This window comes from Hyaena hyaena, unplaced genomic scaffold (genome assembly GCF_003009895.1).
Source record: "Hyaena hyaena isolate Hyena2069 unplaced genomic scaffold, ASM300989v1 scaffold_78, whole genome shotgun sequence".
Taxonomy (NCBI): Eukaryota; Metazoa; Chordata; class Mammalia; order Carnivora; family Hyaenidae; genus Hyaena; species Hyaena hyaena.
This window is the reverse complement of record NW_024080710.1, coordinates 2,072,939-2,088,706: the sequence shown is the minus strand read 5'-3', so window position 1 is coordinate 2,088,706 and position 15,768 is coordinate 2,072,939. Positions and strand designations below refer to the sequence as shown.

The 15,768-nt window shown below is 50.4% G+C and overlaps 1 protein-coding gene across 2 annotated transcripts in view; it reads right to left on the bottom strand.

The window, feature by feature from the left end:
• The window catches only part of ARHGAP22 (Rho GTPase activating protein 22), a 169,327-nt gene that overhangs the window by 19,797 nt on the left and 133,762 nt on the right, over positions 1-15,768 (bottom strand). For both annotated transcript variants that reach the window (XM_039233763.1, XM_039233764.1), the window contains exon 4: positions 9,954-10,082. In XM_039233763.1, coding sequence (XP_039089694.1) covers positions 9,954-10,082 — 129 coding nt within the window. The remainder of the gene's footprint in view (positions 1-9,953; positions 10,083-15,768) is intronic.

Below are 15,768 nucleotides of genomic sequence, written 5' to 3'. Positions count from 1 at the left end.
GCTCACTGGGATCAGCAGCAAAGCTGTCCGCGCAGAGCCTTTTTCAGGTCCTCCGTCCCCCTCTCCCTCTGCCCCTTCCCTCCCCTCTCTCTTTCTGAAAAATAAACATTAAAAAAAAACCGTCCTCTTGGGGCAAGGCCAGGAGGCTGAGAAGCTGAGGATCTGTCTGTCTGTCCTCTCAAGTACCTGGTGACAGATGACCTCTTCAGTGGGGGTGGCCCTCATTTCTGAGCTGTGTGTCCTACAGGCCTTGGGTCCAGGGCCTCAGGGATTCTTTGCTCAGTCTGCCTGCCTCCCCATCCATGATCTCCATCCCTCCCATCAAGACAACTCAGATGCAGAGGCTTTGGTGCTCTGATGCTTCCCCAGTGAGAGAGAGAGAGGGAGAGGGAGGGAAAGGGAGGGAGGGAAGGAAGGAAGGAGGGGAGAGAGAGAGAGAGAGAATCGCTGGTGGTCTCACCCTGGGGGTAGCTGCCCATGCCCTAGCTCTGCTGTGTGCTCTCAGGCAAATTGCTAAACGTCTCTAGGCCTCTCTGCCTCCCTCTATAATGTAATTGTGCTACAACTAACCCCAGGCAAGAGTAGCACTTAGCACGCAGGAGACCCCTCCGTCTCTCCTCAGACTGAGGTGGAGGACGACCAACGCCACCTGGAAGCCACTGCGAGCCAGGGAACTGCGAGTAGGATCACCCGCAGGCCCCCTGGCATCCTATTCCCCACAGCAGGCATCCAGCAGGGGGCTCTGAGCTCTGGCAGACCTGGGTTAGAACCCAGCTTCCTGGGGCACCTGGGTGGCTCAGTCGGTTAAGCATTCGACTTCGGCTCAGGTCATCATCTCACGGGTCAAGAATTCGAGCCCCGTGTCAGGCTCTGTGCTGACAGCTCAGAGCCTGGAGCCTGCTTCAGATTCTGTGTCTCCCTCTCCCTTCTCTGGCCTTCCCCTGCTCACACTCTCTCACAAAAATTAAGACATCAAAATAAACAAACAAACAAACAAACAAACAAAGAGAACCCAGCTTCCTGACGACTTCTCTGTGACCGGGACAAAGCACTGGAGTCTCCCCATTGCTCAGTGTCCTCGCCTCTAAGGGCAGGGTTAAGGACCACTTTCCCAGGGCTGTTGCAGAGCCTGACCTAAGGACGTGCTGAATAAATGTTAGCTGCCCTGGCGAGGGGCTGCCTCTGCCCAACCCCTCCCCTGTGGCCGGGGTTCCTGGGGCATCGCTCAGTGTCACTGGCACTAACTCTCCACTGGCCTCGTCTTAACAGTAACCATGACAAACTCTCTTCTGGCCCTGTGATCTGGGCTCTCCGTAGCCCAGACAGAAGCCAGGCAGGCCACGTTGCTGGGGCATTTCCCACCAGAGGTGCTGGGAGGGAAGGAGGACTTCGGGCAAGGTGGGTAAGAGGCAGCTGAACAGTCAGCGTCCTGAATGCCTCAGGAAGCAATGGTGCCGAGCCCCCAGTAAGCCACCCCTGCTGGCTTGCCAGCCTCTCCCCAGATAAGTCTGCTGCTCCTCTGTCTCTGTTCTCCCGGGCTCACTGCCTTCCTGTCGGAGGGGTCTGTGGCTGGAACTATTTACCCTGCCTTTGGATATAAGCTCACGGACTGCAGAAGCACTACAGGGGAAGGAGGCCCGAAGGTGCTGTGAACCAACCCGCAAGCCCAGAGAAGGCCGGCTCTGCCCTCTAGGAGCCTGGGGCCTGGAAAGGGTCCAAGGCCTGCGGAGGCATCTCCGCCACCTGGCTTGTGGACCCTCAGAGCCCACAAGAATAGGCCGAGGGTGCCAGAGTCAGGCTCAAGCATCCCATCTGCTGGCTCAGTGACCTGAAGCCCAGCGCAGATTAGCCACAGTCCTTTTCTCCCCTTTGGAAGAGCTGCTAAGAAAGGCCCAGCTAGGCCCTCTGGGCCTGGTGGGTCAGCATTCAGGGAAACCGGAAATAAGACTCTCTTCTTCGGTCTCATAGAAGAGCTGGGCAAACAGCACTGGGGAGAAGTGGTCCACTAGGATCTCAGGCTCCACCACTGCTAGCCTGGGCTGGGGCCAGTGACCTCCCATTCTGAACCGGATTGTGCCTCGAGGGGCTTCCATTTGGAGAGGTCATTCTAGCAAACAGTGACCACTGCCAGCTGGCCTGAAAAGGTTGCTTTGTGTCCCTCCACTTGGTCCCAAGGCTGGGATTTTCTCCATGTGTCCTGCCCTGTGGCTTCTGGAAGCTGCATTTGTCTCTTCTCATTCCTTCTACCACATGATTTCTGAGGAACCTAAGGAGCAGGAGAATTGGCTCTAGGGAGTCAGAGGAAAGTCTCCAGCAGCCTGTGAGAGCCACACACAACTGGGCTGGGACAATAAGGCCCTAGTGGCCACTGCAGGCCTGCTGCTGCTCCCTCACGCCCCTCCCTAGCGCGGGGCAGTCACTGTGGGCAGGGACGCCCTTCCCAAGCTGGGCTCCTTGCCCCAGGGCTGTCGCTCTGTGCTGCTGCCTGTAAGGGTGGGACAGAGAGCTTCTGGGCTGTGCTAGGCAGTGAGTGTCACAGTTACCATGCCACTAGGTACTGCGCGCTAATCCCCGACTCCTGCACTCAACTGCCGCCGAAGCACCTGCCCTAGCTGAATGATGAATAGTCAGCTCCCACTCAGAAGGGTCCAAATGGAACTGCGGTCAGGCCGCGACCTCCCGAACTTGATTTGTGGTCTTGGTTAATGACAGCTCTGTCCCCAAGGCCTCTCAGCCAGACCCCATGAGTCACCAGCACTGCCCCCACTCTCACACAACCCCATCCAGTGCTTGTCGGTCCTGCTTTCCAAACAGACTCAGAACCTGATTACTTTCACTGCCACCCGCCACCATGAAGCCGCCCGCGTCTCCCACCTGGATTAGTCCCTGTATAGGTGTCCTGGCTTTGCCTAGTCATCATTGTATTTAAAACTGCTCTGTTTTCCTTTCCACAGCACTCACCACCCTTCCAAAACACAGAGGTTCACAAAATACGGGCCCCTGACCAGCAGCACCTGGGAATTTGTCAGAAATACAAATTCTAGTGCACTGCCCAACTGATCTAGAATCCCTGTGGGTGGGGCCGGCAGTCATTTTCACTGGCCTTCCTCAGGGTGCCTCTGATGCTAACATTTGAGCTCATACTGAGTGCTGAGGACTTTGCATCTATCTTCTCTTAATTCTCATAACAATCCTGCAAAGAAGGCATTCTTACTATATTTTGCGGACAAAGACACAGAGAGGGTAATTGGCATACCCAGGGTCACACAGCCAGCAAAGGGTAGAGCCAGATCACACTCAGACCACACAGCCTGAGGCTGATATCGGTACTCATGCTGCCTCCTCTCACCCATCAGTGCAACTGACTTTGCCAAGCACCTTCCTATGCATATCAGACCCACCTTTGAGGGCTTGCAGGCTCTCTCCAGATAACCAGGCAAGGGTTCATCCATACAAGTGCCGGACAGATTCCAGGTAACCCTGGGTACTCAGTATTCCCCTCTTCTTCCCTCTCTTGGTGAGCTGGTTGCTGCCCTGATGGAGCCTCCAGGACCCATGTTCCCAGGGTAGAGCACAGAAGTCCAGAGATCCACAGGAAAGCATTAGCATATCAGACCCACCTTTGAGGGCTTGCAGGCTCTCTCCAGATAACCAGGCAAGGGTTCATCCATACAAGTGCCGGACAGATTCCAGGTAACCCTGGGTACTCAGTAGTCCCCTCTTCTTCCCTCTCTTGGTGAGCTGGGTGCTGCCCTGATGGAGCCTCCAGGACCCATGTTCCCAGAGTAGAGCACAGAAGTCCATTAGCCTCTTCACAATACCAAGTCTTCTGATCCAGGAACATGAGATGTCTTTCCATTTATTTAGGTCTTTTTTAGTTTCTTTGATAACATTACTTTCAAGTATTAAGTTTTATGCTTCTTTTGTTACATTTATTCCTAAGTATTCTCTTCTTTGGGATGCTATTGTAAATGAAGTTTTCTTAATTTCATTGTTAGTTTATTCATTGCTACTGAACAGAAATACAGCTGATCAGCGTATACTGACCTTATATCCTGCAGTCTTGCTGAATTTTTTATGACTTCTAATTGTTTTCTAGTGGATTTCTTAAGATTTTCTGTATATGAGATCCTATTATCTGCAAATAAGAGATACTTTTACTTCTTTCTTCCTTCTCAATCTGAATGTGTGTCATTTTCTTGCCTAATTGCTCTGGCTAGAACCTCCAGTAAGTACAGTGATGAATAGAAGTGAGGTAAGTGAGAATCTGTGTCTTGTTCCTGATTTCAGAGGGAAAGTATCCAGTCTTCCTCCATAAGTATGATGTTACCTTTGGGTTTTTTGTAGATACACACTCTTTATCAAGTTCAATAAGTTTCTTTCTACCCCTGTCTGTAGGCCATTTATTTTCATCAGGAAAGGGTGTCAGGCTCTATTAAATGCTTTTTCTGAGTCCACTGAGATGATCATGTGGTTTTTTTTGTTTTAAGTAGGCTTCATGCACCCATTGAAGTGTCCAACAGGGTGGAGGGGTGTGGTATAGGGGCTTGAACTCACAACCCTGAGATCAAGAACTGAGCTGAGTCAGATGCTTAACTGACTGAGCCACCCAGGCGTCTCAATCATGTGGTTTTTGCCTTTTATTCTATTGTATTACAACTGTTGATTTTCAGGTATTAAGCTACCCTTGCGTTCCTGGGATAAATCTCATTTGGTCATAAATCTCATCTCATATTGCTCATATCTCCCAACTTAAAACAAAAAAAAACCAATCCTCTCTTTACCTGACCTCCCCTCCAGCTACTGTCCCATTTCTCTTTTCCTTTATAGCAAATGTCTTGAAATGGTCGGTTATTCTCACACTCCAATTCCCCTTCTCTTACCCTTTCTCACACCTACTATCATCGAGCTTTCTCCACAGCACTCCCCCAGAACCACATGTGCTCAAGTCAGCAATGAACTAAGCCCAATGTCTGCTCTCTTCTGGCTGATGTGTCAACAGTGCATGTTGTCACTGCTCCTTCCTCCCTCGACATTCTCTTCAGTTGCCTCGAGATCCCCGACTCACTCTTGGGTCCGCTCCCTCACCAGCTCTCCTTCTGAGCCCCCTCTGCCGGCTCCTCCTCTGCCTGCCCTTGACTTGACTTCTCACCTGGGAGCAGCTCAGTGTTCAGCCCTGATCCTCTGCTGTCTCTACACTTGCTCTATCGTGTCTCACCCCGGCCTCATGGCTTCAAACCCCATCTATGTGTCAACAGCCCCCAAATTCTCCCTCCAACCCAGTCCTCTCTCCAGTTCTCTAGGCTTAAATGTTAAACCGCCTGTTGGACATTTAAACTTGAGCCTCTAGGGGTGCCTGGGTGGCTCAGTCCGTTAAACGTCTGACTTTAGCTCCGGTCATGATCTCGCAGTTTATGAGTTAGAGCCCTGCATTGGGCTCTGTGCTGACAGCTCCCTCTCTCTCTGCCCCTACCCTGTTCATTCTCTATCTCCCAAAAATAATAAACACTAATGATAATAATAATAATAATAATAAACTTGAGCCTCTAACAGGTATCTCAGACTAAGCCCCAATGAGAACTCTCTCACTCTTCATTCCAAACACTGTACTTCCTTTGGTCTTTTCTCATCTGTTAATGGCTAATCCATCCTTCCAGTTCTTAGCTCAAAACATCCTGTAATTACTTTTGACTTCTTTCATTCTCTTCTTTCTTCCTTTCCAGCAGAGAAATACTTATATTGGCTTTACCTTAAAATATATCAAGAACTCAATTACTTCTCGTCACCAATACCACCATGGGCCAACCTGCCATCATCTCTCACTCGCATTATTGTATAATGAGCTCCTAGCTCGTCTCCCTGTTTCTGACCTTGCCTTGTAGGATCTATTCTCAACACAAGGCCAGAGGGATCCCGTTAGAACCCTGTTAGGCTCTGCCATTCTCTGTTCAAAACCCACCAACGGCACCACATCACTCAGGCAAAGCCAGAGTCATCACCATGACGACAAGGCCCTGCTGAGTCACATTCCATTATCTCTCTAACCCCACTTCCTGCTCTCTCCCTCTTCGCAGACTCTGCTCCAGGCACACTGGCTTCTTTGCTGCTCTTCCAGCATGGACACTGCTGCCTCTGCCTCCAAAACTCTCTGCCCAGATATACATGTAACTTACCCCTTCACCTTCTTTCCTCAAATGTCATGAAACACTGACCTCCATTGCCCTTACTTGCCCCCCCTCCCCCCGCCACCTTTCTCCACTGAGCTCATCGTCGTCGTCTAACCTGCAACGGGCTTATTTGTTACCTGTTCTCTCTTCTAGAATGTGCATTTCATGAGGGTAGGGACCTTGTCTTTCCTGCTCACTGCTGTATCCCTGGCCCTGGCACACATTCTCAAGTGAATGAATGATTGGCTGAGTGAATGAATGAATGCCCAGATAAGAGGTACTGCCGTCAGGGCCACCTCTGGGCAAGCCATCACCAATAATGGGCTCTGCTGACCCTGTGGGTCTGCTGCCCCCAGTTTTCTCTGCAGGGATGGCCGGGCTGGCCCCGACTGCAGCAGGCACACTGCCCAGTCCTGTCTGTCAGAGGTGGCCTGCTCTCTGCCAGAACAAACATGCTTGCAAGGGCTCACCGACTCCGTTATTAACAGTGAAAGGAGGACTGATCCTCTAAGCCTCCTTTCCAGGGGAACCCATGCTAATAACAGCTTTGCTAGGAAAGCTACAGAGGCTGACTGAGCCCACCTGCAAGTGCCCATGGCCTGCCCAGACATGTCTGGCGTCGCTAACCCCCGGGATTGCTGCGTTTCCTCTATGCTTCTGGTTGAAAGGAGATAAGCGCCTTTGATGATGGTTCCTGTTTGAAATCTTACAAGTTCTTTAGCACTCAGCCTGAGAAATTTGATAAACGCTGGGGGTGGGGGGAGGGGGATGCTCTGAGGAACAGATCTCGGTTCTGTGGTGGCTTCTGCAAAGGTCCCAGTTCTGAGCAAGCACAGAGAAGGAGGGAGGGAGGGAAGGGGGGGGAGAGAGAGGCGGGGGGGGGAGAGGGAGAGAGAGGGAGGGAGGGAATGACAGACACACACACACACACACAGGTGTGGCCAGAAGCTGGCACCATGAATAAAGCAGACCAGGTATGGAGCACCCTGCATGGTCTGAGTCAAAGCATAGCCTCTGGGGATAGAACATCCACCCTTGTTTCTCAGCTTTGCTCCCTAACTACTTGGGTTGTCTTGGCCAAATTATTTAGATTCTTTGGCCTTTAGTTTCTCTGGGTTTTTTTTTTCTGTTTGTTTGGTTGTTTTTTAATATAGTGAAGTAACTGTACATCCAGAAGTGTACTTAAAGCATATACGTACAGATGAACACATTACTATAAAATGAATACATGTGTAACCAGGATTATCTGGACGTTTATGGCGTTCGTTTCTTTGCCTTCCTTTATTTCTGCTGCCTCATTACCCATCCACAAATTATACAGTTTCTTTCTGCCCTATTTTTCAACTTCATATAAATGGAATTGTACCTTTAGCACATTACTGAGCCTCCCTAGCCCCATGGTAGGTTTTTAGGATTCGTGCATGTTGCTAGGCGGAGCTGTAGGTAATTCTTTCCCATTGCTGTAGAGTTTTCTGCTGCAAGAGCACATCATATTTATGGACCCGCTGGATTTCTCCTGAACAGCGGGTTAGGGTCAGGCCATCATGGGTAAGGCTGCCGTGAACGCATGACGTGTCCAAGTCCCCGGCGTACCTGCGCACATATTCCCATCTGGGCCGTGCCTCGTGGTGGCACTGCTGGGCCCTCGGGGTGCATAGCAACCCTTGCAGATCCTAGCAATACACACAAGAGCATGTAGCTCTGTCCTCATCCCCACTTGGATCCACCCGCCTTCTCCATTTAGTCCTTCTGGTGGGTGACTGCAAGTGGCGTGGTGTGGTTTAACGTGCACTTGCCTGATGCCTAACGAGGTAGAACACCGCCGCCTATGTTCACTGGTCGCGAGGATCTGGTTTTGGGTGAAGTGCCCGTTTGAGTCTCTTGCCAGAGTTTCTACTGGCTTGTCTGTCGTTGCCTTACAGGTTTGTAGGGGTTTGAGGAGGAAGTCATTTGATGGCTGGATGTGGTACAAACACCTTCTCCCACCGTAGATGCTTGTCTTTTCATTTTCTTAATCTCCCTTTTAACGAACAGATGCTCTTCCTTGCATAGAGTATACTTTATCCATGTTTTCCTAAAAGACTAGTGATTTTTATAACTCCTGCAAAAGGAATCTTTCTCTACCCCAAGGTCACGACGATGTTCTCCTTTCCCCGGTGTTCAAAGGTGCCACCTGTCATAAATGAAGGTCCAGCTGCATCAGAGTCTGCTTCTGGGCGTGATTTGGTTCCACAGGTTCAATCCCAACCACCTGGCACCCAAGGAGGTCCGTGAAGGCTGCAGAAATCCATGGGTGCGCCTAGGTGTTGGGTCAAAGTTGCCACAACCATCAGGAGGCAGGAGGCCGCGGCTAACGGTGTGAGGGCATTTATGAAGCACAGAAAAAAAACTGACTTTCAAAGTGATAATGACCCTCCTACATGAGGATCGGTGTAGGGGAGGTGGCCAGGCAGGCCACAGCGGGGATGGCAGAGGAGAGCTGGTGGGGTGAGGGGAAGGGAGGGGCTCGGTCGATGGAGCACACTGGGTTGGGAGATGGGCTCCAAGGCCCCAAAGGTGAGCTTCCGCCCCTGCCCAGCTGTGCACCACTCAGACACTATGCGGGGGACAGGGGACGTCCGTGGCTCCTGGTCTCCACATTCAGCAGGGAGCTGGTGGCTGCAACCCAACCAGCATGGTGATCTTTTCCCGATGACTGCAGAGGGCCACCCTGCCTTTCTCTTGCACCCCATGTCCGTCCGCAGACCCTGGCAGCTCTGCCTTCAGAACAGCTGCATCTGAGCCCTCTTCACCGTCTCTTCCACTCCCATGCTTGCCTGTGTCCCCGTCACCCTCGTCTGATGGCTGTCTCAGCCAGCCGTGTCCACTCCTGTCTCTCTCTGCTCCACCCCTCACATGCCAGCCAGGGAGCCCTTTATAAATCTGGGTCCGGTTGTGTCTGTCTCCAGCTCAGAGCCCTCCTCGGTGCCCGATCAATTGAGAACAAAAGCTGAGATCCCCACCATGTCCCCAAGGCCTCGGTGACCTCTCCTGCCTCATGTCCTCCACTCTCCTGTCCTCCCTCCCTCAGACCTGCTGGTCTTCCTGAGATCCTATGTCCACATCTCTCACTCCCACCTCAGGGCTTCTACACTTGCTTGCCCCTCCACCTGAATGCTCTTCGCTCAGCATTTCCCTGGCTTTCCTGGCCACTTGTTGAGCTGGGTGGGCTATAGCATCTAACACACCATCCCCTCTATCATCCTACTTAGCTTTACTTTGTTACATTTCTCTCTACTAAAAACCACGTGACACCTTGACTTGCCTATTGTCCGTCTCCCACTAGACAATGGATGGGAGGGGAGGATTGAGGGATCCTGTATTTTGTTTATCACGGAATTTCTGAGTGTCCAGGTACGTTCCAGGCATCCAATAAGTGTTTTTAATAAAGGTGAGTATATGGCAACCACTGCTGTCAGCTCAGGGACAAGGAGCCGGCTGTGTGGGTGGCGCAGGGGCCCCGCGTGGCTGTAGTGAGGCACGGCAGAGGGAAGGACACTGGCTCCAGCGGACCACTTCAAAAGCACCTGCTGTCCGGCAGGGGTCTGGACGCAGGGAGGCAGTACACACACACCACAGGATTCTAGCCAGCAGGGGGCAGCTTGGCTCGCCTGCTGAAAGTGGCTAGGGACACGGCCAGTGGGTCCTGAGTGAGGGAGGTCTTGCAGGCTCAGCACGAGGTGGAGGGGGCATGATTACCTGAAGGCAAGGGTTCTAGAGGGTGAGCATGCGATCTACGGGCAGTACCTCCGCCAAGTGGGGCCCAGATGACCCGGCGGATGGCCTGCACCCAGTCCTCCATGTCCCGCTGGGAGCTGGCCATGAGCAGGAGCGCCTCGGGGTTGGCCGGCACCTTCTCCCGCTCCCCGGCACCACCTGCAAGACAGGGAGACACAGGCTTACTGCAAGGACCCCGTGCGGACAGCGGGGCACACGCCCCCAGTACGGTCCACCCCCACGCCAGCTAGCCTGGCCTTCCCTGCTCCATGAGAAGGCCTCCTCTCCCAAACCTGTCGGCGATGGCCAAACCCCTGGTTCCGTTCTGGCAGCCCCCTCCCACCCGCGGCCACTCCGTTCCCACCTCACATGGCTGTCTCTGGGGCCCTTCCAGCTTTCCACCTAGCTCCATTTCCGCATCAAAACAGAAATCATTAGAAGCATCGCCTGGCGCTATTAGGAAAATAGCATTCGCATTGGAGGCCATCTGGGGGAAGCTCTGAACTCAGAGTAGCCTCGCTATGTGTTCTGTTTTAAATCAGTTTTACCCCTAGTCAGTACAAAGTGCTACCTCACTATGCTTTTAACATCCACTCTGATGTTACAGCCCTCCTTCCCCAGCCTGAAAAGAAGACCTGATTCCCCATACACCGAACAGTACAGAGGCCAGCTATTAAACCAGGATGGAGCAAAATACTCTAGAATTCCCCACCCGTCCCCACTCGCAGCTAGGCATGGGATCTAAACGCAGAAGGACGGGAAAGTTCAGATGCTCATTAAATGACTTCTTCCCTGATGTAGCTCCAGCGGATCTCACGTTTTCATGTATAAATGTACTTGTCTGTAGGGTGTACACAAAAACCAGTTATACTCAACTTCATCTAAAGGATTTTCAAGAATGATCTTGTCTTTGTTCATTCCCAACATCCTGCAATATGTAACTCACCCAGGTACTAGCCTCTGGTTCCAGAGTCACCGACCCTAAGCAGGACTGTCCCAGGTGGGAGTCCCAGGGTCCTGGGTTCTCGAGGGGGTGGGGCGGCAGTTAGGGAGAACCAGGAGATCCTGGACACCCCTCTAGAGCCTGCAGCCCTAGGATGGAGACAGAAGCGAGTGCTTCCTGAGTGCTCGGTACCTGCCCGGGACTCTTCTAGGAGCTGCAGATGCTTAAGTGGACAAAACCATCCTCCTAGGATTCTTTAATCTTCACGAAGACTCTGTGACAGGGGGTACTGTTACTTTCTGCAGTTTCCTCAGGCAAGGAAACTGAGGTACAAACAGAGTGACGAAGGCACTCACTGGAACTCACACAGCTACTACGTGGTAGAGGCTGGGATTCAAAGTCCCCTGCTCTGGGCTCTGACCGACCCCATGCTCTTGTCATCCCTCACAGAGAAGGCAGCCTGGTGGGATCAGTCTGACAGCGGTCCCAACAAGGCCACCAAGGGCCAGAAAACAGGGGAGAGCGCTCTGAGAGCCGGAGCACAGGGTGGGGTGTGTCCTCACCGAGGGGACACCCAAGCAGGGCCAGCAGTCTAGACAGGCCTACGCGGCCCACAGCTCAGGAGGGTGGTGAGCAAGGAGACAAGCCTGCCGGGACCCCAGGACACCTTCTAGAGCCCTCACCACACACACAAGCCCCGCTCCTCGGGGCCCTGGGCAGCGCTGGGGAGCAGGGCGGTGGAGGGGAAGGGGTCACGGGGCAGGGACGGCGGAGCCCGAAGCCAGAGAAGTGTATGTGTACCTGCCAGAAGTGAAGGCTGCACGCATGGCTCGTGGCTGCCACGGTCATTTGTGGGATGTGGGTAGTGCCACAGAGGCAGGGAGAGCAGGGAGCGGAAGCCACATGCCACCAGGAAGCTTTGCTACATAAGCTTCTCTGAACCAGTGTCTCAAGATGGCTCAGAAAAAGATCTAGAACTCCAAGAATTTGTTATAGTTACTTGCTTGTCCTAAATACTCTTTTATATCTAATCTTGGCTTCTTTTTTAAAATTTATTTTTGAGAGAGGGAGGGAGGGATGGAGGGAGGGAGGGAAGGAGAGAGAGAGAGAGAGAGAGAGAGAGAGAGAGAGAGAGTCAGAGTCTCAAGCAGGCTGCACACTGTCAGCGCAGAGCCTGACAATGGGGCTCAGACCCAGAAACTCTGAGATCATGACCTGAGCTGAAACCAAGCATCTGACACTTAACCGAGCCACCCAGGCACCCACTGACTTCTTGTTTTAAACTCTTTTTCCTTAAGAGACCCACTCATGTCACACAAGCTTCATTCAAGTTTCACACCAAACTTGGGTCCGTCCCACCCAGAGGTTGGCAGGTACACTCACATCCATCTGTGGCCCGCCTGGAGTCCCCCGTCCTGTGTGCTTACCTTTCCACATATCTTCACGTAGGTTTATTCATGCATATTTAAACATTTTTTTAATGTTTATTCAATTTGAGAGAGACAGACAGACAGACATAGAATCTGAAGCAGGCTCCAGGCTCTGAGCTGTCAGTACGGAGTCCAATTTGAACCCAAGAACTGCGAGATCATGACCTGAGCTGAAGTTAGACGCTTAACCAGCGGAGCCACCCATGTGCCCCTACTCATGCATGGTTTTATACACCTATGACCAACTTTGAAAAAAAAATGGTCACATGTGATTTCCCAAGTGATTGCACCATTACGTTCCCGCCAGCAGGTGTACAGAGAGTTCTGGGGCTCTAACTTCTCCTCAGCACTTGGTACGGACAGTCAGTCTTTTTACTCTTAGCCATTCTGATGGGTGTGTAGGGGTATAGCATGGTGTTTAAATGCAGTTCCCAAATGACTAATGATTTGGACATCTTTTTATGTACCTAACTGCCATCCATAGACCTTCTCCAGTGAAATATCTGCTGAAATCATTTCTTCATTTCTGAAATGGATTGTTCATTTTTTCCTTATTGAATTGAGAGTTCTTTGCATATTCTGGATACAAGTCTTTTATCAGATGTATGCTCTGCAAGTATTTCTCCCTGTCTGTGCCTTTTCTTTTCATTCTCTTAAGAGTATATTTGGAAGGGAATTTTTTAATTTTAGTGAAGCCCAATTTATCAATGTTTTTCTTTTACTGAGTGTGCTTCTCTAGGAAATCTTTGCCAAACTCAAGGTCATAAAAATTTTCTCCTTGAAGTTTCATGGTTTTAGAATTTACATTTAGGTCTGGGAGTTAATTTTTGTATTTGGTGGAGGTATGGATTGAACTTCATTCTTTTTAAGGAGGCTTCAACACAGGGCTTGAACTCACAACCTTGAGATCAAGACCTGAGCTGAAATCAAGAGTCGAACACTTAACCAACAGAACCACTCCAGTGGTCCATATCTGCTATATTTTTTATCTTGTGCATTGTAGGTTTGACCTCTAGAAGTTTGACTTGGGTCTTTTAAAAAAATATCTTCCAGGTCTTAAGGTTTTTGAACCTATTGGAATACAGGTATGAAAACTGTTTTAATGTCTCAAAATTCTAATAGTGTCATTTCTAGGTTGGTGTCATTTTCTCCTCATTGTGGGTCCTGTTTTCTTGATTCTTTGCATGCCTGATATTTTTTATTTTTTCGGGGCCAGACATTGTGATTCCTAAATCGTTGGGTGCTGAACATTTCTGTATTCCTCTAAAAATTCTTGAGTCCTTTTCTGGAATGAAATTAGGTTACTTGGAAAGAGTTTGATCCTCATAAATTTTGCTTCTAAGGTTTCTTAGGTGGGTCTAGAACACTCAGGATGGAGCCAGTCCTTTCCCATGGCTAAGGGAAACCCTTCTGTTTCCTATGCAATGCCCCATGAGTCATGAGGTTTTCCAAGATGGCAGACAGAAAATGCACCATTCCCTGCCCTGTGTTAGAGGGGACACGGTTGCCTAGAATCCTCTCTAGGGGTTCGCTCCTTGCATTCAGCTCATTTCCTCACATGCACATGGTGATGAGTTCTCAAGGAGTTTTCTCTCTGAGCAGCTCTTTCCTCCTGGCTTTCCCATCCTGCAGACTCTAGATGCTTTAGTCTCTCCATCTCTAAGTTCTGTCTCCTTAATGCCTGAATACAAGGAATTCCACTTGGGGTTCCCCTTTCTGCAGCACGGCCTGGAACTTTCTCCAGCACGGCCTGGAACTTTCTCCAGCTGGGGCATGTGTGGGCCTTATCTCATTTGTTTTCCATCTTTGGGGGATCACAGTCCTTCACTGCCTAATGTTTAGTATCTTAAAAATTATTTCTGATTACCTGTCCTTTTTTTTTTTGTGGGGAGGCAGTTGTTTTAGGTGAGAGAGCAAATTGCTCCCTGTTGCTCCATCGTATCTGGAAACTAAAGTCCTGCTACCACTTTTAAGGACCTACTACATGTAAAACACTGTGCAAGATGCTTAACACACATGGCCACAGTTAGTCCTCATAAACACAGTAGAAAGGAGTGTTACTGACTCCACTTTACAGATGAATAAACTGATGCTCTGAGAAGCTAAACATTTAGCTCACAAACAAGTACAGGGGCCAGGATTCAAACCAAGGTTTGTTCAACTATATGTGCATTCTCTATTTATAATATAAAACCTCCTCTCTGGCAGCAGAGAGGAGTGTAAGAAAGGTAAAACAAGTCATTAAAGCAAACTCTGGGACTTTCCACAGCATTCAATTGTTTACGCTTACTTTTTTCTCTGCTACTTAGGAAAAGAGTCTATTAGCTTTAGTTTAAAAAAAAAGTCATAACAGCCAATTATTTCAGGGAGAAACACATCATGAAGGCTGAGGGTCTCTTGTTACTGTTTTTTGGCTTTTCCCCTTTCCTTTTTTTAAACCACACTGTGTGACCATTGTGTTTCCATTCCATCCTGACACATGTCACAGGCTTTTGAGGCCTTCTAGAACAGTGCTTAGAGCACAACCTGGGGTCAACCCTCAGCTCCACCAGGGGGAGCACCATGACTTAACTTTGCCAAGTGTCAGAGTCCCACACCTGTAGGGTGAAGAAAATGAAGGAAGCTACCCTTTTGGGAGAATGAGATTGAGATATTCCCCTAGCTTAGCACCTGGCACCCAACAGGTGCTCTTTAAATGTTCACTTTTTAAAATAAAAAATGTTCATTATTTTGGAGAGAGTTCATTATTTCATGAGCAGGGGAGGGGCAGAGAAAGGGGGACAGAGGATCCAAAGCGGGTTCTGCCCAGACAGCAGAGAGCCCGATGCGAGGCTTGAACTCACAAACCGTGAGATCATGACCAGAGCTGAGGTTGACGTTTAATCGACTGAGCCACCCAGGCGCCCCTAAATGTTCACTTTTAGTACACATTCAATGAAGACAACAGAGAGCAGAATTTTCCACCCTCAGCACTACTGATATTTGGTGCCAGATCATTCTTCCTGGGGGTGGTGGCCAGCCATCCTGTGCACAGTGGGATGTTTCGCAGCATCCCAGGCCTCCACCCACCAGATGCCTGTAGCGGCTGGTCCCCATCTCCCAGGCTGGCCACCAAAAAGTCTCCATATATTGCCAAATGTCCCTTGGGGGCAAAACTGCTCCCAGTTAAGAATCAGATATATAACAACTGGATGTATACTTCCTATGTGTCTAAATGTCCTTTACAAGCCTACAGTTGTGAGGTGTCCCACAGGCATAGCACGACATCTCTGAAAATCACCAGGACCTCATCTATCACACCAGCCTCCTCTTGTGTTCCCATCTCAGTGCCAGGTAATCAAGGCAGAAAGTTGGGGTCACCTGGCCTTCCCCCAACCCCCTGACCCCTTGTCCCCACATTGACCCACAGTCTCCTCTTGTGGTCTCATCCAGTCTCAAGACTCTATGTGATGGCTATGCCAACCCTATGCTG